The 24,890-nt window shown below is 42.4% G+C and overlaps 4 protein-coding genes across 4 annotated transcripts; all 4 read left to right on the top strand.

Moving 5' to 3' along the window:
* Positions 1–2,260: 2,260 nt before the first annotated feature.
* On the top strand, positions 2,261–4,361 carry LOC121271648 (ferritin, higher subunit-like). Its single transcript, XM_041177759.1, has 4 exons — positions 2,261–2,362; positions 3,103–3,249; positions 3,721–3,846; positions 4,206–4,361. Exons 1-4 carry the CDS (start codon positions 2,261–2,263, stop codon positions 4,359–4,361), a joined length of 531 nt encoding a protein of 176 aa, XP_041033693.1.
* A 2,135-nt stretch (positions 4,362–6,496) lies between these two features.
* LOC121271653 (ferritin heavy chain-like) lies at positions 6,497–9,085 on the top strand. The gene is made up of 4 exons (XM_041177765.1): positions 6,497–6,604; positions 7,725–7,871; positions 8,468–8,593; positions 8,930–9,085. Exons 1-4 carry the CDS (start codon positions 6,503–6,505, stop codon positions 9,083–9,085), a joined length of 531 nt encoding a protein of 176 aa, XP_041033699.1. The 5' UTR covers positions 6,497–6,502.
* Positions 9,086–11,572: 2,487 nt separating this feature from the next.
* On the top strand, positions 11,573–14,776 carry LOC121271512 (ferritin, higher subunit-like). The gene is made up of 4 exons (XM_041177492.1): positions 11,573–11,665; positions 12,424–12,573; positions 13,139–13,264; positions 14,561–14,776. Exons 1-4 carry the CDS (start codon positions 11,573–11,575, stop codon positions 14,774–14,776), a joined length of 585 nt encoding a protein of 194 aa, XP_041033426.1.
* A 4,757-nt stretch (positions 14,777–19,533) lies between these two features.
* LOC121271818 (ferritin heavy chain B-like) lies at positions 19,534–22,323 on the top strand. Its single transcript, XM_041178109.1, has 4 exons — positions 19,534–19,659; positions 20,244–20,390; positions 20,763–20,888; positions 22,168–22,323. The coding sequence occupies exons 1-4, from the start codon at positions 19,558–19,560 to the stop codon at positions 22,321–22,323; spliced, it is 531 nt and encodes a 176-aa protein (XP_041034043.1). The 5' UTR covers positions 19,534–19,557.
* Positions 22,324–24,890: the final 2,567 nt, after the last annotated feature.

Here is a 24,890-nt window from a genome sequence, read left to right as displayed (position 1 = left end):
TGCAGGAGAAGACAATGCACAACACATGAGGGAGGGAGAAGATGGAAGGAGTCATGCCCGAGATCCGGCCCCTCCTACAATTTGAGCAGCAGGCTGCCGAGCTGGCAGGAGTGGATCGTGACCCTGCCTGTGCCGAGGGTGAGATCGGCCCCCCCCAAGCATCCAGTGAGGGAGCAAGGGTAATCTCTGCAAATCGGAACCGGAGGGTGAGGCGCTGTGCAACGTAGGAGGCAGCCTAGACACTCACTCATTCTCTCCTCTCCCCATTCCAGTGGCCAGCAGGAAGAGGGTAAGGCCAGGCCCACACCTCAACTCAGCCCCAGGCCCCACACCTCAACCCAGCCCCACCCCCCACACCTCAACTCAGCCCCACCCCCCACACCTCAACTCCGCCCCACCCCCCACACCTCAACTCAGCCCCACCCCCCACACCTCAACTCAGCCCCACCCCCCACACCTCAACCCAGCCCCACCCCCCACACCTCAACCCAGCCCCATCCCCCACACCTCAACCCAGCCCCACCCCCCACACCTCAACCCAGCCCCATCCCCCACACCTCAACCCAGCCCCATCCCCCACACCTCAACCCAGCCCCATCCCCCACACCTCAACTCAGCCCCACCCCCCACACCTCAACCCAGCCCCACCCCCCACACCTCAAACCAGCCCCATCCCCCACACCTCAACCCAGCCCCATCCCCCACACCTCAACCCAGCCCCATCCCCCACACCTCAACTCAGCCCCACCCCCCACACCTCAACTCAGCCCCACCCCCCACACCTCAACCCAGCCCCACCCCCCACACCTCAACTCCGCCCCACCCCCCACACCTCAACTCAGCCCCACCCCCCACACCTCAACCTAGCCCCACCCCCCACACCTCAACCCAGCCCCACCCCCCACACCTCAACCCAGCCCCACCCCCCACACCTCAACTCAGCCCCATCCCCCACACCTCAACTCAGCCCCACCCCCCACACCTCAACCCAGCCCCACCCCCCACACCTCAACCCAGCCCCATCCCCCACACCTCAACCCAGCCCCATCCCCCACACCTCAACCCAGCCCCAGCCCCCAGGAGACTTTGCGAGAGTACTATACACCTGTACAGCCACCACAGCATTCACCTTCTCCCTCCACCAGCCCACAGACACACACCTCGGTCGCTCGTCGATCTAATTTAGGCTCGAGCTCAAAAACTGGTGGTCACCTCACAGACACGTGTCCATAGCAGGAGGGGGCAGTGACAGCCAAGCTCTCTGGCACTCACAGGGCTGCTGGGAAAGTGGCCCCAGCTAAGTGGCCCTGTTTCCATGGCGGGCAGACTTGCATTTGCTCCTCACGCCGGCACCTCACCACTTCCTCACGCCGGGCGCTATATTTAAAGTGCAGCCGCGTGCACACCTCTCAGTGTTTCCAGCCCAGGACTTTGCACAGAAAATATCTCCAAGGGGTTGGAACATCAAGGGGTGGATGATCTACTGCAGTTATGGAAACGGTGAGTTAGAGGTTGTCTGGAACACTATGTTCAGTTCTGATATATTGGCTTTGGAGAGAGTACGGCACAGATTCACCAGAATGTTACCAGGACTGAAGGGGTCAAATTATGAGGCAGTTTGCACAGAACAGTCTTGTATTCCCTCGAGTACAGACGAATAACCGATGATTATAAGTGAAGTGTTGAAGATGATTAATAGATTTCATAGGGTAGATATAGAGGAATGATTTCTTCTGGTGAAGTGGTCCAGTACAGGAGCAGAATAATCTTAAGATTAGAGCTGGGATGTTCAGGGAGGTTGTCAGGAAGCATTTCTTCACTCAAAGGATCAAAATCTGGAACTCTCTCCCCAAAAATGCTGAGAGTCATTAGAACATTTTGAATCTAATATTGCCAGCTATTTGTTAGCAAATGTTTGAAGGGATATGGAATCCAGGCAGGTTAATGGAGTTAGACAACATGATCAAATTGAATGGTGGAACAGACTTGAGGGGCTGAATGGCCTCCTCCAGTTCCAATGTTCCAATCACAGAAAAATCATCTAAATCTGTCTGTATTCCACCCCATCTCCCCACCCCACCCCCTCTCCTTATTAAGTACCTGGAGTGGTGGCAGATTTCTGACTGGCTATTAGGGATTGGTCATCATTGGTGATATCATTCACTGTGTGAATGCAGGATGACCCAGTAGTATAAATACAAGAGCTTGTGAGGGAAGGGATCAGGTTGAGTTTAGTTTCTACTGCTAGTAAAAGTAAAAAATGGCTTCCCAGGTGCATCAGAACTACCACAAGGACTGTGAGGATGCTGTTAACTGGCAGATCAACAGGAAGCTCTATTCCTCCTATGTTTATCTCTCCATGGTGAGTTTTGTTGCTATTTTTAAATTAAGGCAATGACTTCAATGCATTGAGCAAGTAGAATTTCTTTATTAATAACTTGGCTTTAGAATGTAATGCTGTGGTGCCAACTATTGCCTGCTTTCCACATCCTCTGACTAAATGCAATAAACAGTCTTTCTGAAGACTGGACTGTTCTGTAATTGTCCAATTCCTGAAGTGAGTATCCCATGGAGTTTTTAATAGTGGATTCTTCTTTGAAGATGTGTGAACCTGGTCAACTTGGATGGAAGCAATTAAATCTAACTAGATGAATGGTTAATGAAACATTACCTGACTATTTGTGCTCAACTACTAAATCAGTGGGTTCTTTTGTGCTGAACTATTTCTCACCTAAGACTGGATCCTTAAAGCAATGATTCAAAATCTTCAACTACTGAATTGGAAGATTTCTTTTTCTACTGCTACGATTAGATGCCTATGGAAGAAAGCATTAAAAACATATCAGATCAATTTAAGTTGGTGCACAAATAAAGCTTAAATAAATCTTTGTTAAATAAACTCATTCTGCTGAACTAGACACAAGAACATTCAATGTATTGAGAAACATTAATCGAGGTGATATCAGGTTACTTAAATTTGTAAACTCACTAATCAAACACCAGGTAATAGGGTGGAGAAAGGGTAACTTAGCCACCTGAAGCTGGCTATGGATGAAATATGGAATCTGTTCTGAATCTTCCATCCTTTGTCTCTCCCTGCAGTCCTTTTACTTTGACCGGGATGATGTTGCCCTGCGTCACTTTGCTGAGTTCTTCAAGGAGCAGTCACATGAGGAATGGGAAGATGCTGAGAAACTAATGAAATTCCAGAATAAACGTGGAGGCCGGATCATCCTGGAGGATGTCATGGTTGGGTATTAACTTGATTATTTCCTGTGATGCAATTTAGATTAATTGATCTAATTTAAAGGAACCTTTTTTATCTTGCCATTACATCCTTCAGTTCTTAATGCATTGAGATTAATGACAAATTGCTGGTGTTGGGGTCCAAGTAAGAGCTGGTATAAGATAAATTGATTTTTGGATTATCTGATCTAATGGATAGAGGAGGATCAATAAAATCTGAATATTTGGATGGAATGATTTTCTGTATTCTGAACTATTACTCCAGAATTTGGTGCCTGCACAGGAGACTGGTGTGAAATATGGGCCAAAGCTGTAAATGTCCAGTTTCCAGTAATTGGTCTCCACTGTCATCCCAGTAAATACTCCAATATGCTAACCTTTGTGCAGAGATTAGCTTCTGCTACTTCTAAATTGTAACACCCCTTGGACTTTCCACTCCAATAACACTAACAAGACCTCTCTTCCCCTTTCCAGAAACCAGAGCAGGATGAGTGGGGCAATGGTCTGGAGGCAATGCAGAGAGCTCTGCAGATGGAGAAGAATGTGAACCAGAGTCTGCTGGATCTGCACAAGCTCTCCTCTGGGAACACTGACCCTCATGTAAGTTCCATGTTTATTTCTTCCACCCCCACCCCCCCAACCACCACAAGGTGAATGGCAGATACCAACATCAGCTCTAACACTGACAGAATTCCATACTCGTGGATTTGCTTTTCTTTTAAGCAAAGGCAATCTACACTCTAGACCTGGATCACTAAACTCTCCCATTCTGAGGCATCAATATTTCTTGAATCCACTCAGTTTAATGGAGTTGAATTGTTACTTGTGCAGATTTAGCCAGAATTACCCATGTGCATTGTTTACTATCATTCTGGGGAGGGGGAGAAAATGAGGGTAATTCTCTTCTGGAGAAGATCTATGCTAATAATACTCACTCATTTCTCTTGCCTTCTTTCCAGCTTTGTGACTTCCTGGAGACTCACTACTTGGATGAGCAAGTGAAGCTGATCAAGAAGCTTGGAGATCACATCACCAACCTGAGGAGACTGGGAGCCCCTGAGAAAGGCATGGGAGAGTACCTGTTTGACAAGCTCACCCTGGGGGAGAGTGACTGAATCTAGAATCATTCTATACATGGTGGAAATGATGTGTGAGCAAATAATTCCAGTTCTGGAGCTGGTGTTTGGAAATAAAAATATTTATCATGAAACGAATATCTTTGTGTAATTCAGAAGCTGATTTGATTATTTGAATCATGAAAACAAACATCTCACCCCATTAGAACTTGCCTTTATTACCCCAGCACCTAAAACCCAAATTCCTCATCTTGCAACTTTGATTTAGGAGCCTGTAGGGATTTCTAAAATGTCATACTGTAATTGTAACTGTTGAAACTCCTTTGTAGGAGAAATTATTATAAAGTTGTGGAACAGGGGAAAGGACACTGACTTCATGGGTTTACTTGCTCCTTCTAAGCATGGTGGTTATCTACTTCAGACCTTCTTCTACCAAGAAGGGAAATGTGCAATCGAGGTGTCTCTGTATTTGTCTGTCAGGCACCATTCGCTGTTGATAAAGCTGTTATTTCTCTCTAGCTTTGTAAAGCATTAACTACCCTTAAATCTGCTTTTCTGAGCAGGATGGCATTTGTTTAATTGCTACCTGCACCCTTACTCTCCAAGGGCTGCACTTCATCAATATCTTGGATGAGCCAATGCAGAAATTCCTGGGGCAGGTAATCTAAACACAATCTCAACTTAAAATAACTTTTGTTTTTCCTTGTGATTTCCCCTCAACCTCTGGGGGAGATGATGGTGTGGTGATAATGTTACTAGACTAATAATCCTGTGCCCAAACAAATGCACTGGGGACATGGTTCAAATCCCATCAGGCAAGCTGTTGGAATTTAAATTCATTTAGTAATCAGGAGTTGAAAGCTGGTCTCAGTAATGGTGCCATGAAATTGTCATCAAAACCCATCTAGTTCATTAATGTCCTAGTTCATTAATGTCCTTTTATGGAAGGAAACCTGCCCTCCATATCTGGTCTGACCAACTGTGACTTCAGACCCAAAGCAACAAGGTTAACTCTGAACTGGCCTCTGAAATAGCCTAGCAAGCCACTCCGTCCAAGGCTATTGGAGATGGGCAACAAATACCGACCTTCCAGTGACACTCAGCCCATGAAAGTAAAATTTTTCAAAAGTAGGCTTGAAATTTTCAGAAGAGAAGGACTGGTATTTAAAACTCACCACTGATCCATTTTCCATTTCTCCAACTTGCCAGTTGATGTTCAGATTCACTGGGGCCTGTGTGGTGCAGGTCAGTCTCTTTCAATCTATTGTGGTCAATGCTGCCCATCTACAGAAATTATGTAAAACTAGTGAACAGATACAAAAAGAAATTAAAAAGGCTAATAGATTTTGATTCTTCATCTCAAGGGGGCTGAGATACAGAGGGGTGGAGGTTCTGAAACAACTGTATAAAGTGTGGGTTAGACCACATCTGGAACACTGTTCAGTTTGGATAAATTGTCTTTGGAGGGGATGCAGCACAGATTCACCAGAATAATACCAGGGCTGAAAGGGTTAAATGAAGACAATTTGCATAGACTAGTATTGCAATGCCCAGAGTAGAGAAGATTAAGGGATGATTATAATTGAGGTGTTGAAGATGATGAATGGATTTGATAGGGGAGATAGAGATGGTGGGAAGTGTTGGGGGGCATAACCTTAAATTTCAAATCTGGCTGTTCAGGGCTGATGTTAGGAAGCACTTATTCACACAAAGGATGCTGGAATTCTGGAACTCTCTTCCCCCAATGTGTTGAAAGTTATTTTAACATTCCAAAATAGAGGTTGTTAGATTTTTGTTATGTAACAGGATGAAGGGATATGGAACCAAGGTGGATGCATAGCGTTAAAATCCAGTCCAGCCCTGATATCACTGAAGGGTAGAAAATGCTTGAGGGTTGAATACCCACCAGCTGCTTGGATGTCCTGGTCACAGAATAATCATCTTTATCTTCCTGTATAGCACAGACCTGATAGGCTCTGGGTATCATACCCCACCCCCTCTCCTCTGTTAACTGGTGCCTGGATTCATGGCAGAATCCTGACTGGCTATCAGAGATTGTCAATCTTCATTGGTGATGTCATTCCCTGTTTGAATGCAAGATGTCCCAGTGGTATAAATATAAGAACTTGTGCGGGAAGAGGTTAGATTGTTGTTTGAGTTTGTTCCTTATCACCAGTGAGATGGCTTCCCAAGTGCGTCAGAACTACCACAAGGAATGTGAGGATGCTGTTAACAAGCAGATTAACCTGGAGCTCTATTCTTCCTATGTTTATCTCTCCATGGTGAGTATGATATTTTTGGGAGTCCTGTTTTAAAGCTAGTACTGATTTTTTTTTTGTTGCATTCTGAGCATGTAGAATTTCTCTAGGTTAATGAGTTGACTTTAGATGTATCCCTCCTCAGATTTAGTGAACACTCTTGAGTCAGGAGTTTATTTCTTGTTTTAGAATTATTGCGTCATGCTTGGATTGAAAACTAACCCCAGGGTTCCATGAAGTTTCTAATGGAAGAATTATTTATAGGGTATATAAATATGCTTAACTACTTGAACTTGGAGGGGAGTAATTAAATGTGATAGGGTGAGTAGTTAGAGACGCATTAGCTGACTAGTTGTCAGTTTTTCCTTGATCCTGATGTGTTGAACTCTTTCTTCCTGAAACATTGTCATAAGTGTTCACTGAATTGGAAGGAATTCTTTTTTTTTTCAATCACTGATATTAGACCACTATTCGTGTGGGAGGGAGAAGGATGGATCACTGTATTTTGCTTAATCATAGTTTGGGTCTGAAATGAAGCTTCTGTCAAAAATCATTATTGATTTTGGGTATTCTAGTGCTACTACTTCTTAATCTCATAGTCATGGAGTTATACAGCACAGAAACAGGCCCTTCAGCCCATTGTGTCTGTGCCTGCCATTGAGCACCTATCTATTCTAATCCCGTTTTCTGGCACTTGGCCCATTGCCCTGTATGCCAAAGTGTTTGAAGTGCTCAACTAAATATGAATAAAATGGTGAGGGTTCCAGTCTCCACCACCCCCTCGGGCAGTGTTCCAGATTCCAATATCCCTCCGGGTGAAAATTTTTTCCTCAATCCTCTTGCCTTAAATCTATTCCTGCTAATTGTTGACCCCTCTAAGGGGGAAATTTTCATCCTATCTGTGCCCCTTATAATTTTGTACATCTCTATTCTACTGTGTTTGTCACAGGGAAGGAAAACATTGATTAAAGCATTTTGAGTTTTCCAGTCAACAATTTAAAACTGTTAGGTCCTGAATTCAAGGCCAGGCATTGAGGCAGAGAATGGGATGAGTTGTTTACCATGGGGCTGCTGGGTTTTTCCAATTGGATGGCACCTGGGTCTAATTGTGACTCTTCCTTTTCTATTCTGTCTCTCCCTGCAGTCCTTTTACTTTGACCGGGATGATGTTGCCCTGCGTCACTTTGCTGAGTTCTTCAAGGAGCAGTCACATGAGGAATGGGAAGATGCTGAGAAACTGATGAAATTCCAGAATAAACGTGGAGGCCGGATCATCCTGGAGGACATCAAGGTTTGATCTTCAACTTGGAGTTTTCCAAACGATTTAGATCGCTGTAAAGAAAGTCCTTGTTATTTAAAATGGTTCATTATTTTGCTGTTACACCCTAAGATCTCAATCCATTGAGATTCATGACTCAAATTGTTCTTTGTGCAAAGTGAGGACAGTTATAGGATGAGTTGGTGTGATGTTGATCTTTGGATAACCTGATTAATGGATAGAGGAGGATCACTAAAAATGGATATTCGGAAATTACTACTTTTAAACTGTAAAGTCTTAACCTAGGTTTTGTGGTGTTTTGCGAAGGAAACTGGTGTCAAATGTGGGCTGAAGATATCAACATAGGGTGCTGTCCTTTTTGTTTGATATAACAAGGACTAATAATTGGGAATGGAAGCTTTTGGCTAAAAATTGCAAAGCCGAGTCAGTGAGCTGATCTTGTGTTTGATGGTCTCCAATATCATCCCAGTGATTTTAAACTCCCTCAGTACTCCCAACATGCTGGTCTTTACATGCACAGACTAGCTTCTGCTACTTCTAAATTGTAACACCCCTTGGAATTTCCACTCCCAATAACACTAACAAGACCCCTCTTTTCCCCTTTTCAGAAACCAGAGCAGGATGAGTGGTGCAATGGTCTGGAGGCAATGCAGAGTGCTCTGCAGATGGAGAAGAATGTGAACCAGAGTCTGCTGGATCTACACAAGCTCTCCTCTGGGAAAACTGACCCTCATGTAAGTTCCATGTTTATTTCTTCTGCCCCCATCGGGGCTGATGTTAGTATCAGCCATTCACTGACAGAACTCCATAGGTTTAGGTTACACTCATGGATTTTTTTCTTTTAATCAAAGGCCATCTGCACTGTCGACCTGGATCAATGTTTCCTGAGCTCACTCCGAGGCATCAATGTTTCTTGATTTCACTCTGTTTAATGGAGTTGATTTGCTACTTGTGGGTAATTCTAGTGAAAGCTGCACATTACCATCATCCTGGGGAGGAGGAAATGAGGGTAATTCTCTTCTGGAGAAGATTCATGCTAATAATACTCATTTCTCTTGCCTTGTTTCCAGCTTTGTGACTTCCTGGAGACTCACTACTTGGATGAGCAAGTGAAGCTGATCAAGAAGCTTGGAGATCACATCACCAACCTGAGGAGACTGGGAGCCCCTGAGAAAGGCATGGGAGAGTACCTGTTTGACAAGCTCACCCTGGGGGAGAGTGACTGAATCTAGAATCATTCTATACATGGTGGAAATGATGTGTGATCAAACAATTCTGGTTCTGGAGCTTTACTGTATTTGGAAATAAATATCAGTTCAATGATAAATATTTTTCTTTGTATAAGTCAAAAACTGATTTGATTATTTGAATCATGAAAACAAACATCTCACCCCATTTGAACTTGCCTTAAGCATTTATTACCCCAGCACCTAAAACCTGAGTTCCTCAAGTTGCAACTTTGATTTAGGAGCCTGTAGGGATTTCTAAAATGTCATACTGCAATCATAACTGTTAATTTCTCCTACAATGGAGTTTCGTTATGAAGTTGTGGAACAGGGGAAAGGACACTGAATTCATGTGTTAACTAGCTCTTTCTAAGCATGGAGGGTATCTGCTTCAGACTCGCATCTAACAAGAAGGAAGATGTTGGCATTTGTTTTACTGCTACCTACACCCCTTACTCTCCACAGGCTGTATTTCCCACTATCTTGAATGAGCAAATGCAGAAATTCCTGGGCCAGGTAATCAAAACATAATCTCTAGATTTAAGAACAGTTTTTCCTTGTGATCCTCTCAACTTTTGGAGGAGATGATAATCTTTTAAATGAAAACCAAATCAACAAAATTGGGATAAATCAGGCACAGCCCCTAATTCAGGTCAGCTGTAAAACCAAGGACAAAGTTTAAAGGAAACTTACAAACTTTAAATCAAAATGTGATTAAAGGGGTCAACAAAACACCCCAGTCCCCGCGGTGCCCACCGAGCACGGAAGGCCTCGAGAGTGCCAGCAGACACCGCGTGCTCCTTCTCCAGGGACATCCGGCAGCAAACGTAGCCACGGAAGAGGGACAAACAATCGGGCGGGACTCCCCCATCGATCGCCCGCTGCCTGGACCTGTTAATGGCCAACTTGGCCAGGCCCAGGAGCAGGTTCACGAGGAGGTCCTCCTCCTTCCCGACCCCCTTCCGCACCGGGTGCCCATAGATCAGGAGCGTGGGGCTGAATTGGAGGAGATGATGGTGCAGTGTTAATGTTACTGGACTAATAATCCTGTGGCTAAACTAATGCACTAGGAACATGGTTCAAATTCCACCAGGAAAGCTGGTGGAATTTAAATTCAATTAGTAATCAGGAGTTGAAAACTGGTCTCAGTGATGGTGCCATGAAATTGTCATCAAAACCCATCTGGTTCATTAATGTCCTTTTATGGAAGGAAACCTGCCCTCCATATCTGGTCTGACCAACTGTGACTTCAGACCCAAAGCAACAAGGTTAACTCTGAACTGCCCTCTGAAATAGCCTAGCAAACCACTCTGTCCAAGGCAATTGGAGACGGGCAACAAATACTGGCTGTGCCAGTGACACCCACAGCCCATAAAAGTAAAATTTAAAAGTAGACTTGAAATTTTCATAAGAGAGAAATACTGGTGTTTATAGCTTTTAAATTTGGGGATAAAGCTCCACATCACACCTTACAATGACTGAGCAATAGGGTTTTGTCTGAAACTCACCACTGATCCATTTTCCATTTCTCCAACTTGCCAGTTGATGTTCAGATTCACTGGGGCCTGTGTGGTGCAGTTCAGACTCTTTCAATCTATTGTGGTCAATGCTGCCCATCTACAGAAATTATGTAAAACTAGTGAATAGATACAAAAAGAAATTAAAAAGGCTAATAGATTTTAATTCTTTATCTCAAGGGGGCTGAGATACAGAGGGGTGGAGGTTCTGAAACAGCTGTATAAAGTGTGGGTTAGACCACATCTGGAACTGTTCAGTTTGGATAAATTGTCTTTGGAGGGGGATGTAACACAGATTCACCAGAATAATACCAGGGCTAAAAGATGAGGACAAGTCTTGCAATCCCTAGAGTAGAGAGGATTAATGGATTATTATAATTGAGGTGTTGAAGATGAGTAGTTTTGATAGGGGAGTTAGAGAGAAACCGTACCCCCCTGGCGGAAAGGGGGTTTTGAACCTTATGTTTCAAACCCGGCTGTTCAAGGTGATATTGGGAAGCATTTATTCACACAAAGGACGCTGGAAATCTGGAACTCCCTTCCCCCAAAGTGATGGAGGTCATTTTAACATTCCAAAACAGAGGTTGTTAGATTTTTGTTATGTAAGGGAATGAAGGGGTATGGAATCAAGGTGGATGTATAAGAGTTAAAATCCAGTCCAGCCATGATATCACTGAATGATAGAAAATGCTTGAGGGTTGAATGGCCACCAACTGTTCCGATGTCCTGGTCACAGAATAATCATTTTTATCTTCCTGTAGACCACAGCCCTGATTGGCTCTGGGTATCACACCCCACCCCCTCTCCTTTGTTAATTGGTGCCTGGATTCATGGCAGAATCCTGATTGTCAATCATCATTGATTATGTCATTCCCTGTTTGAATGCAGGATGTCCCAGTAATATAAATACAAGAGCTTGTGAGGAAAGATGTTAGATTGTTGTTTGAGTTTGGTTCTTATCACTAGCGATATGGCTTCCCAAGTGCGTCAGAACTACCACAAGGACTGTGAGGATGCTGTTAACAAGCAGATCAACCTGGAGCTCTATTCCTCCTATTTGTATCTTTGGGAGTCTATTTTAAAATTAGGACTGTGATTTTTGTTGCATTCTTGAGCATGTAGAATTTTTTTAGGTTAATGAGTTGACTTATTCCTCCTCACTGAGTGTGAACACTCTCAAGACAGGAGTTGATTCCTTGTTTTAGAATTACTGTGTCCTGTTTGGAATAGTTTAGATCTAAATCTAACCCCAGGGTTCCATGAAGTTTCTAATGGAAGAGTTATTTTGAGGGTATATAAATGTGCTTAACTACATGAACTTGGAGGGGAGTAATTAAGTGCGATTGGGTGAGTAGCTAGTGAAACATTAGCTGACCAGTTTTCTTTGATCCTGATACGCTGAACTCTCTCTTACCTGAAACATTGTAATAAGTGTTTACTGAATTGGAAGGATTTTTTTTTCTTATCACTGATATTACTCCACATTGGAGTGGGGGAAAGGATGGACCACTGAACTTTGCTTAATCATTGAGGGCGGAAATGAAATTTGATCCAAAAGCATTATTGCTCTTGGGTTTTCTAGTGCTACCACTTCCTATTCTGGTGAGCTGTTCACAGGGAAAGACTTTCAACATATTCAAAACATATTGATTTTAAAGCAATTTGAGTTTTTCCAGTAAACAGCTTAAACTGTCAGGTCCTTAATTAAAGACCAGGTATTGCGGTAGAGATTGGATGAATTGTTTACCATGGGGCTACTGTTTTTCCACTTCGATGGCACCTGGGTCTATTTCTGACTCTTTTCCATTTTGTCTCTACTTGCAGTCCTTTTACTTTGACCGGGATGATGTTGCCCTGCGTCACTTTGCTGAGTTCTTCAAGGAGCAGTCACATGAGGAACGGGAACACGCTGAGAAACTGATGAAATTCCAGAATAAACGCGGAGGCCGGATCATCCTGGAGGACGTCAAGGTTTGCTGATGACTTTTCTGCGATGCAATTTAGATTCTTAGCTCGCTCTGTCTTGCTGTTAAAGCCTGGAGTGTAAAAGCCAGCGAGATGAATTCAAATTGTGCTGCAACGAGGGTGGGTATAAGATGAATTGGTATCATAAACTTTGCATCACTCTGAGCTAGTGATGAGAGGTCCAGTAAGTGGGGATGTTCAGATGGAATGATTTTTTTGCACTATTAACCCAGACATCGTGGTGGTTAACTATGAAACCTGCACAATATGGGTTATCATTGTAGACTTCCATAGATGAAAAGTATTTTGAGGTTTTAATACTAGCAAATTGGGGTAATTTAGATTGTGGAGGTTTTTTTGACTCTGGCTGACGTTGAGCCAATGAACTGATCTAGTTTCCTGTCATTTCCAGTGACTGATTTATTTTTTCATCCACAACACTCCCTTGTAAAATTTGGGTGTACAGATTAACATCTCTTGCTTCTAAACCCCATTTTTTTCTTTTTTTATTATTCTTGAACATATCCCCTGGGCCTTCTATTGGAATAACAAGACTTTCTCTGCTCTTCAGAAACCAGAGCAGGATGAGTGGGGCAATGGTCTGGAGGCAATGCAGAGAGCTCTGCAGATGGAGAAGAATGTGAACCAGAGTCTGCTGGATCTGCACAAGCTCTCCTCTGGGAACACTGACCCTCATGTAAGTTCCTGATGTTTTAATGTGAGGTGCTGGGTAAGTTCAAGGAGGTGGGACATTGTTTTGCTTGAGAGTATTCAAAATTTTTCCCACGCAAAAGTTTTGTTAAATTAATTAGAGAATGGAGGGTGAAGCTGCTAAAATTAGCTTAATGGCCATTGGGAAGTAAATGTGGTGGAAGTAAATACAGGGGCCTAAACACTTTTTACATTAAGATAAAGGCAAAATACTGCAGATGCTGGAAAAACTCTGCAAGTCTGACAGCATATGTGGAGAGAGTTAATGTTTTGAGTCTGTATGATTTCTTCAGAACTAGAGAAGTAAAAAATGTGGTGAAATATATACTGTTTAAGGATGGTGGGGACAGGTGAAGCTGGATAGAAGGCCAGTGATGGGTAGAGGCAAAGGAGAGATTGCAAAAGATGTCATAAACAAAAGGTCAAAGGGGTGTTGATACTGGCTAAAAGAGGTGCTAATGGTGACATTAAGAGTAGAAAGCAGAATGAGCAAGTGACGGATGGTCCTAGTGGGTGGGTGGGATGGGGGGGATGTTGGGGGTGGGGGAGGGGTGGGTGGGGAGAGACCAAACTAGGCTAAAAGATGGGGATAAAACAATGAATAAAAATTGAAATAAAGTGGGGGATAGGTGGAATATGTTAAAAATTAAAATATTTTAAATGGGTATGGTGGAGAGGAGTTCATGGTCTGAAGTTGTTGAACTCAATGTTAAGTCCGGAAAGCTGTAAAGTGCCTAATCAGAAGATGAGGTGCTTTTCCTCCAGTTTGCGTTGAGCTTCACTGGAACATTGCAGCAGACCAAGGACAGACTTGTGGGCCTGGGGTGTTGAAATGGCGAGTGACAGGATGGTCTAGGTCATGCTTGTAGATGGACTGAAGGTGTTCTACCAAGTGGTCACCCAGTCTGGGTTAAGTGTCTCCAGTGTAGAGGAGACTGCAATGGGAGCAGTGAATGCAGTAGACTAAATCAAGGGAAGTGCAAGTGAAATGCTGCTTCACTTGAAAGGACTGTTTGGGCCCTTGGGAAGTAAAGGGGCAGGTGTTGCATATTCTGCAATTGCATGGGAAGGTGCTGTGGGAGGAAGTTGTGGCATTGGGGGTAATAGGCATGCACCAGTGTCCCAGAGGGAACAGTCTCTATGGAATGACAACAAGGGAGGGTGAAGGGAAGATGTGTTTGACTCCAAGGTTTTAAAAAAAATGATTCTAATCCAAACTCTAGAAGCTGAAATACTCTTTGCCTGCTGATTTTAAAAATTAGTTTTCCTCCTTTCCCATTAGTTGTGTGACTTCCTGGAGACTCACTACTTGGATGAGCAAGTGGAGATGATCAAGAAGCTTGGAGATCACATCACCAACCTGAAGAGACTGGGAGCCCCTGAGAAAGGCATGGGAGAGTACCTGTTTGACAAGCTCACCACAGACCCATTCACCTACATTACAGCTGCCACAACTTGTAAATCAAATGATCTCCAGTATGAGGACTTGGTTTATTAGCTCTAATATTGATGTGTATTGTAGCAATTATCACTGCTGAAAATAAAAGCCATTTAAGTGTTGAACTTCATCTTCCTCTGTTCTCAAGGGGCCATCTACTTTGGGTTTATGCTGAAATGATTGGGAATTTGATTAAGGGCCTGTAACATTAATCCTAGCCTTACTGGCTAACCTTTTGTGTCTAACAGTCTAGAATGTCTTCACTAATCAATGGCTTCCCTTTACAATTATTCAACATGCTCTTGTCAGGCCTGTGGATCAGGCTTATGTTAATGGAATCTGATCTATAAGAATACAAATGCAAGTTTGTAACCATTGAAAATCCAACAAAAGAGGATTACTCCTGAGTAAGGTGGGCAGTCCTTCTGGCTGGGGCAAAGAAAATTTCCCAAATTTGTCCATGCATTTGCCTCACAGTTTGATTCTCCACTCTAGTTTTGTCTAACCTGTCTGGTCTTTATAAAAACACAAACTATCAATTGTTTAGAAACCATCTGGGTTTTTAGGGCACCAATTCAAAATAATTGGCAAAGGGAGTAAATGTGAGGAAATATTCCTTTTTTCCCCCTTTTCTCCCCCACTCTGTCAGAGGGTGGTTGGAGAATGGAACAAACTTCCTGAGGGTGGTGGAGGCAGGTTCAACTGAGCTGTTTGAAAAGAAACTGGATTACTATTTAAAGAGAATTTGCAAGGTTATGGGGATAAGGCAGGAGACTAGGACTAGGTGGAATTCTCTTTCCGAGCTAGTGCAGACTCAAGGGGCCAAATGGCCTCTTCTGCACAAGATACTGGTACACTAATGCCCTTGAGGGAAGGAAATCTGCTACCCTTACTAGATCTGGCCTAAATTTGCCTCCCGATCTACAATGATATGCTTGACTGTGAAACATTCAGTTCAAGGGAAATTGGGGATAGTCAACAAATCCTAACCATTCCAGCAACATCCACATCCAGCTATCATTTACTATTTCATTAGGAGGTCAGTAATATCCATTTTGGGCAGGTTATAATCAGGAAGTGGTATTTGGATATAATCTAGTCAGTCAATCACCAGTAAATATTTTAAAGGATGAATCTTCCATTTATAATTGGGATCTGGAGCTTTCTCTCTTGGTTAGTTGCATTTTTTTTGGATGTGTTCTATTCAACTTCTACTCTACACTTAGCTGTAACAGTAAGGTACCACACAGATCTTCTGGTCTCTTACTTTTTCTGTAGCACAGCAAATAGTGTTCAGCCACCAAACGTTTGTGTTTCTTAACATTGGATATCCTGAACAGGAACAGACTGTTCACACTAACCAGTCTATACCATAATGGAGGTTTCTTCTGGCACTGGGTTTAAAATCCTAGAACCCCCTTCACTCCACGTCCAGTGGGAAGGTCAAGATAGCCCATGACACCTTCAAGGACAAAGTAGGGGTGGGCAGTAAATGGTGGCCTTGCTAACAAGGCTGTTATTCCCCAGAATGATTTAGCATACAATGGTGATAGAGCTGATAAAAGTGACTATCTTGGGATAGTGAGCAGTAAAATGCTAGAGATTAGAACTGGAGCCAATTCTTCACTATAAAAGGTAAATTTGGTATGCAGAATGGGAGACCATAGCCCATATATGCAGTTGCCAAGCTAGAAGATTCTGAAAGGTGCTTATATAAATGAAAATTCTTTCACTTTTCTCATTCCTTTTGCCAGGCATCCTGCTATAAAGTCACTAGCAGATGTTCTAGGTTTACCATGAAATCCTGCAAATTAGCCGGCGAGGGAGAATATAACCATCTCTCCTTTACATTCAATGACATTACCATTGCTGAATCTCCCAATAGTCAACATCCTGAGGGTTATCATTGACCAGAAACTGAACTGGACCAGCCATATGTTATGATCCCAGCTAATGTTACAACTAGACAAGCCTGATCCCAGGTGGAACTTGGCTTGATAGATTCAGACTTTTACTTATTTTTTTTTACAGACACGTGGAGAGTGGCTACTGAACAGAATCACAGGAGTCAGCTGATGAACTTTTAACAAAAGAATAAAACATTTATTTAACAAGAAACAATGAACTTTATTACAATGCTCCTTCACCCACAACTATACCTTTACAGATTTGTAAGAATGACACAAGGCTTATTTAATGTTCACAGTAAGTACATGAACCATGCAACCTGTGGTCAGACACAGCACAATCTGATAACCAATTGACCGATACCACCAAAAACAGATGCTATGGATCTCCCCAATTCTCCCCAGATGCTTATCACACTGAGCCGACCAGTCCCACTGAATTCTCTCTTTCACGCGAGGGTTTCTAGTCTGCACTCTCCAAGAACTTGCTTTGGAATCTTTTCTCAAACTGATGCTTTTTCTCAGATCCCTTCCACAAGGGTCCACCTCCAGTGTTTCAAACTCTCCTTCCAATGTTCCTCTCTCCTGGGTCACCAAGCTTCCTTCCACACACCCTCCCTCAAATGGCTCAGCTGTGCCAACAGTACACCACTGCTTCGCATGCCCATATTAAGAGTTACACACCTTCAGCTGTCTCTTTGGACCTTCTACCCTCTCACATGCCACTCTCACTTTAAATCTGCTTCCTGCAGTTTTCTCCTGTTAAGCTTGGATCCTTCCTAACTTCACATAACAGGTTTCTGTCCTTCCTTTGACTAGAAGGTCTTCTTGGGACTTTCTCCTGTTCCACTCCCCTGGACTTGGGGACTTTCTTCTTTGGTTTGGAACTTGCTGTCTGTCCTTTTTCATGTCCTGCCTATCCTAGCGCCTTCTTCCATCTGAACTTAAACTGCTTTCAACTGCTTAGCCTGTGTGGGTGGGGCCTGACTTTCTTTGGGCCCCTGTTGCTAGGCAACAGTGCAGTTTTTTTCTACCCTTGTGCTTGCTTTAACCTAGCTTCAAGTTTTGTAAAAAATCTCCTTAGAAATGCAGGTATACAACAGAGCTTCAGGTCTTCTGTCTCCCTCAAAAATAAAACTAGATCCCAGGTTTCATATTTTAAAGTGAAACTGAAACTCACTTAACCTTTTCTTACACAAATTTAGAAATACAAATCAAACTTAAACTTTAAAGTTAAATTCATTCCTAAAAGATGCACAATATAACTTACTTATAATGTCTCTTTTTCCTATCACATATAAATACTGTGGCTACAAGAGCAGATGGGGGGGCTAGGAATCCTGCGGCAAGTAACTCATCCCCTGACTCCCCAAAGCCTGTCCACCACCTACGAGGCACAAGTCAGGAGAGTGATGGAATACTCCCCACTTGCCTGGATAAGTGCAGCTCCAAGGACACTCAAGAAGCTTGACACCATCCAGGGCAAAGCAACCCACAATTTCAAACATTCACTCCTTCCATCAAAATGCACAGTGGCAGCAGTGTGCACCATCTACAAGATGAATGGCAGCAACTAACCAAGGCTGCTCCAACAGAATTTTCAAAACCCTCGACCTCTACCACCTAAAAGGACAAGGGCAGCAGATGCATGGGAACACCACCACCTACAAATTCGCTTCCGAACCACTCAGTCTTGGAACTTTATTGCTGCTCCTTCAGTGTCACTAGGACTAAAATTCTGGAACTCCCTCCTTCACACCACTGTGGGTGTACCTACACCACATGGACTGCAGCGGCTCAAGAAGGCAGCTCACCATCACCTTCTCAAGGGCAATTATGGATGAGCAATAAATGCTGGGCCTAGCCACATCCCAGGGATGAATAAATAAATATTGTCAAGATTGGACCTGGGCATATGACAATGGCAATTAAGGTTCATTAACCAGACTGGTCAGAGCTCACATTATTTTTTTTAAATTCTTTCTTGGAGGTGTGCCATGAGCTGAGTGGTTTTCTAGGCCATTTCAGAGGGCAGTTAAGAGTCAACCATATTTCTGTCGGTCTGGGTCACACATAAGGCAGACTAGGTAAAAATGGCAGATTTCCTTCATTAGTGACCGAAATAGTAAACATAATGAAGGCATTAGTGAACCAGATGGACTTTTAAAACATTTAATAATAGTCACACCATCACTAAGACCAGATTTGATTAATTGAATTTAAATTACACCAGCTACCATTGTGGGGTTTGAACCCATATCCACAGAGAATAACACTAAACCATTCAATTCCTGGTGCTATGATATTACCACCACACCAACATTAACAAGTTGCAATCAGCACCCAGTTACAAAGAGGATTAAACAGAACATGTCTTGAATAAAATATATACTCATCAACCTTCATTCTCTCCACAGGTTGGGCATCTTTATGACGAATTTAGAGTAGAACTTCAATCTTCTTTACCTGCTGACAATGCAGCCTAACTCTGGACTACCTAATCTCTGGATATTGCACTGAGGCTAAAATCACCCACAAAGAAATCAAATCTCTAGTTTTCTCACACATGCAGCTGAACTCCTAAAATTATATTTTTCAACGGAAATGTGTAGCTCAGTATTTTAAGTTCAAAACATTTTTATCCAAATATTTTTAAGGGAGGTCTAAGGGATCTTGTTAGTAAGAAATCAGATAAAATTACTTTCAAAGCTCTGATTGGCTCATCCAATGCTCACCTCGTTAATTAATAACTTTGTGGATTGGTTGCTTGAGGCATGTTAGTTTTGATTGGCTACCAATAACTCACTTGTTACCTGTTATGCAAATACTGGATTTCCATGTGTTTAAATATGTTGTTCCTTACTACAGCAGTTAGAGTGGGTAAGTCTGGTTGGTAAACTATTTTGGTTATCCAAACTTATAATAAAAATTAAGATGACCTCTCAAGTGTTTCAGAACTACCACAAGGACTGTGAGGATGCTGTTAACAAGCAGATCAACCTGGAGCTTTATTCCTCCTATGTTTACCTCTCCATGGTTTGTAATCTTCATCACTCTCTGTGACTGACTTCTATTTCTTAAGCTAGCCTTTACTTAGCAGTCTAAATGTCATAGTTGCTATATGTGGGGGGCTTAAGCTTCAAATGGGAACCAATTCCTGTACTTCTAGTTTGCCACTGGTATGGATTTGACTAGGATTCTCCAAATTCATGTCACTTTTAAAAGTGTGGCTGTTTCAAGTATGTGATTGTAATTAATTAATCATATATTAGCTAAGTTAACTTGAGAATAGTTTACTGCTGGTTATACACTTCTTGTAGTGTGAAATTGTTGAATTTATGCTTTTTTCTGTAGTTGGGAAGATTAGGCTGAATGAAACCTTATCTTTCCAGTTGATTGAATTTAGTAATTAGGAGACTCAGTAATTTCTTGTGAAGAGTATTCAACATTCTACAAGTGTTTAGTTGAACTGAAAATGTTTATTTAAATAACCAGAATTGACTCCAAATATATAAAGTAAAATTGGCACTGCACCATACTTAATCAGTCATGAGATCACTTGGAATTATAGATGGCACCAATGTAATTTTATAATATCTTAACTTCTGTTCTGTCTGCAGTCCTTTTACTTTGAACGGGATGATGTTGCCCTGCGTCACTTTGCTGAGTTCTTCAAGGAGCAGTCACATGAGGAACGGGAACACGCTGAGAAACTGATGAAATTCCAGAATAAACGTGGAGGACGGATCATCCTGGAGGACATTAAGGTATCCTTTCTGACAAAGAATAATCATCTTTGACTAGTGGTGTTAGACTTGACAGAAAGGGCTTAAATTTCAAGTCTAAAACAACAACCCCCTTTACAAAAAACTTTCATTCTCTAATTGATGGTCCATCAATATGTTTGATGTCCATCTTCTCTAGTGAGATTAAGTCTTCATTGGTTCTCACACTTGGAGGTGGTCTTTATTTTTAAGATAATTGTTTGTGCTGTTGCCTTTAACTTAATTGCTAATATGGAATAGTCTACTCCCTATCGGAGTCCATTGCTTTGGACAGAAACCTTTGGATTGTTGCAGTCTTCAATTCATTTCATTTTTGAAGGAGAACTTCCTCAAAGTAACTCTTCTTTTCTTCAGAAACCAGAGCAGGATGAGTGGAGCAATGGTCTGGAGGCAATGCAGAGAGCTCTGCAGATGGAGAAGAATGTGAACCAGAGTCTGCTGGATCTGCACAAGCTCTCCTCCAGGAACACTGACCCTCATGTGAGTTACTGATGCTTTAATGTGAGGTGTTGGGTAAGTTCAAGGAGGTGGAACATTACTTTGCTTGAGCTTATTCAAAAGATTTCCTCACTTAAAAATCTTATGTTGGATTAATTAGAATGGAGGGTGAAGCTGCTTAAAATTAGCTCAATGGCCTTTGGGAAGTAAAGGTGGTGGAAGCAATACAGGGGCCTAAACACTTCTTTTTTTGCATTAAGCTAAAGGCAAAATACTGCAGATGCTGGAAATCTGAAAAATGCTGGAAAAACTCCAAGTCTGATCACACCTGTGGAGAGGAAAGACAGTTAATGTGTTTAGTCTGAATGATTCTTCAGAACTAAAGAGAAGTAAAAATACAGTGAAATATATATACTGTTTAAGGAGGATAGGGACAGGTGAAGTTGGATAGAAGGCCAGTGTTAGGTAGAGACAAAGGAGAGCTTGCAAAGGATGTCATGAACAAAAGGTCAAAGGGGTGTTGATACTGACTAAATGAGGTGCTAATGGTGACATTAAGAGTAGAAAGCAGAATGAGCAAGTGACAGATGGTCCTGGTGGGGGAGGGGACAGTGTCATGGTAGGGGTGGGGATACCAAAATAGGCTAAAAGGTGGGGATAAAATAATGAATAAAAATTGAAATAAATTTTAAAGTGGGTGGAGGAATATATATTTAAAAAAATTAAAGGTAGGCTGGAGGGGAGTTCATGGTCTTGAGTTGTTGAACTCAATATTAAGTCCAGAAGGCTGTAAAGTGCCTAATCAGAAGATGAGGTGCTGTTCTGCCAGTTTGTGTTGAGCTTCACTGGAACATTGCAGCAGGCCAATGATGGACATGTGGGCATGAGAGCAGGGTGGAGTGTTGAAATGGCAAGCAACAGGGAGGTCTGGGTCATTCTTGCAGACAGACTGAAGGTGTTTGACAAAGCAGTCATCCAGTCTGTGTCTAGCATCTCCAATGTAGAGGATTCTGTATTGGGAGCAATGAATGCAGTAGGCCAGATTGAGGGAAGTTCAAGTGAAGTGCTGCTTCACTTAAGTGTTTGGGCCCTTGGATGGTGGGGCAAGTAAAGGGGCACATGTTGCACCTTCAATTGCATGGGAAGGTGCTGTGGGAGGGGGTGGTTGGGTTTGATGGAGTGGACCAAGGTGTCCCAGAGGGAACGGCCCCTGTGGGATGATGACAGGGGAGGGTGAAGGGAAGATGTCCAAACTCTAGAAGCTGAAATGTTCTTTGCCTGCTGATTTTAAAAAAAATGGGTTTTCCTCCTTTCCCATTAGCTTTGTGACTTCCTGGAGACTCACTACTTGGATGAGCAAGTGAAGATGATCAAGAAGCTTGGAGATCACATCACCAACCTGAAGAGACTGGGAGCCCCTGAGAAAGGCATGGGAGAGTACCTGTTTGACAAGCTCACCCTGGGGGAGAGTGATTGAATTCACCACTGGCCTACAAATCTAAATTACAGACCAACAAACTGCATATCAAGTGACCTCTAGTGTATTAGGCTTTGATTTAGCTCTACAATTATTTCTGTAATATTGGTAACCTGTATTGTAGCAATTGTTACTGCTGCTACAAATAAAAGCTATTGTGTTGAACTTCATCTTCCTCTTCTTAAGGAACCAGATAACTTGGGTTTAATGATTTGGTTGATGGCTGAAATGATTTGGAATTTGATAGAGGCTGTAACAGTAATCAGTGAAGAAATTCATGACTTCCATTCACAATAATCAACACCTGCTTTTTCATAACTGAGTCTCACTAGCTTAGAAGTGATAGCATTATATCACCTGTTCTAAATGGGAATAGAGCTGTTGATCAGTAGGAATACAATTGTTGCACTTTCATTTTTCAATGATCACAAACTTGCAGATGAAGATCACTCCTGAATTAGAGGCTGGGGAATTCCTGTAGCTGATCCTAAGGGTCAGGTTTGTCCATGCTTCTGGCTGACAGAAATTTGGACTCCTCACTAATAGTGCCTTGGTGTTTTGATTCTCCATTCCCTCACTTTGTTTTACCCAGTAGGTGTATATCTGGCTGATCTTGCAGCTTGCCTGGGCTTTTGATTGTATAAAGAGGCTATTTGGCCCATTGTGTCTGCACTAGTTCTGAGCACTTCACCTAGTGTAATTCTCATCCTTTCTCCCTATAACCCTGCACTTTGCATCTTTTCAAAATATACTCATCTAACTCCTTGAGTGTGTCAATTGAACCTGTCTCCACCCCACACACACTCAGGCAGTGCATTCCTGACCCCAACCACTCACTGAGTGAGGGGGAAAGTTTTTTTTTCTCATGGCTTTTTGTAGCCAACCCAATCCCCCTCAGGATCTTCACTTTTAAAAGATCACCTCTCATTCTTAAACTCCAATGGGTAAAGGCCCAAACTTTTCAACCTTGCTTCATGAGATTAAACCCTTCATCCCAGGAATGAATTGTGAAATTTAGTTGAATTGCTTCTAATGCAGTTATATCCTCCTTCAAATCAAGACCCCACACCCAGTAATCTAGATATGGCTGAATGAATTAAGGTCCAGAATGGCTGCAGTAAAACTTCACTACTTTTATATTCTATTCTCCTTGCAATAAGCACCAACATTCTGAATTGCTTGCTGTACCTGGATACTAACTTGTGATTTTATGCACCAGGACACCCAGGTCCCTCTGTACCACTGAGTTCTGCAATCTCTCTTTAAATAGTTTACTGCTTTTTCTAATCTTCCTATGGCCAAGTTCACATTTTCCCACATTATACTCCAAATGTCTTGCTCCTAGTTTGTATACCCAGTCATTTATCCTAAGTATAGCCATTTATAGACACTTTACCTCCGCTTGACAGCTTACTTTCCTACCTATCTTGGTATCACTGGCAAATTTAGCTCAGTTAGGTTCAACCTCCAATATGTGCCAAGCCTCTGGGCTTAAAAACTGCTCAACATTCTGAACCAATGTATATCTGTCTGATCAATGAATAGTAAACTACCCTTTACACAGTGGTCACTATGTAATTTCTGAATCTAGTAATCATTGCATTGCTAGTAATCCTGAATCCCAGGCTAATGTTCTGGGTTCATGGGTTCAAACCCAGCTATGGGTGGTGGGGGTTTAAACTCAATTGATAAATCAAACATATAAAACTAGACTCAGTAATAGTGACAGTGACAACTAGGATTGTTTGTTAAGAAAAAAAAAATCTGGTTCACTAACATCCTTGAGGGAAGGAAATCAGTCATCCTTACCTGAACTGGCCTAGTTGTAACTCCAAACTCACAGTGAAGTGGTTGACTTTTTACTTCCCTGTGAAATGTTCACTTTGAGACAGTTGGGAATGGGCAACAAATCTTAGCCTTGCAAATGACATCGACATCCCATAAAAGTATAAAAAATACCTATTGATTATTTACCATTTTAAGATAAGGTTAACTTCATTTGGGGTTTGGGGGGTAGTTGGGTGATGGTAGTAACATCTTCCATTCTGGGCAGGCTGTATCAGGAAGAGTGGTATTTGAATATACACTGGTCAGACAGTGCTTGAGTCAATCATCAATATGAAAAACACAATGGACAGATCTTCTATGTACGATTTGGATCATGGACTTTCTTTTCCGGTTAGTCGCATTTTATTTTAAGGAGTATGTGTTTCATTCAACTGTTACTCTACACTTGCCTGTAATAGGAAGGTACTGGTCAACAGAGATCCTCTGGTCTCAGTTACATTTTTCTGCAGCAGGGTAAATATTGTATTCAGCCACCAAACAGTTTAGAAAGTGTTTCTTAACATTGGATATCCTGCACAGAAACAGGCTGTTCACACTAACCAGTCAATGTCATAATGGAGGTTCCTTCATTGTCCCTGGGTTAAAATCCTGGAACCCCCTTCACTGTTGGGAGTAGCTTCACCAAATGTACGATAGCAGGTCAAGAAGACAGCCCACCACCACCGTCAAGGATAAAGTAGGGATGGGCAATAGATGGTGGCCTTGCTAACGAGGCTCTT

This window comes from Carcharodon carcharias, chromosome 31, assembly GCF_017639515.1.
Source record: "Carcharodon carcharias isolate sCarCar2 chromosome 31, sCarCar2.pri, whole genome shotgun sequence".
NCBI classification, from domain to species: Eukaryota; Metazoa; Chordata; class Chondrichthyes; order Lamniformes; family Lamnidae; genus Carcharodon; species Carcharodon carcharias.
The sequence above is the reverse complement of the archived record's forward strand: the minus strand, read 5'-3'. Positions and strand labels throughout refer to the sequence as shown.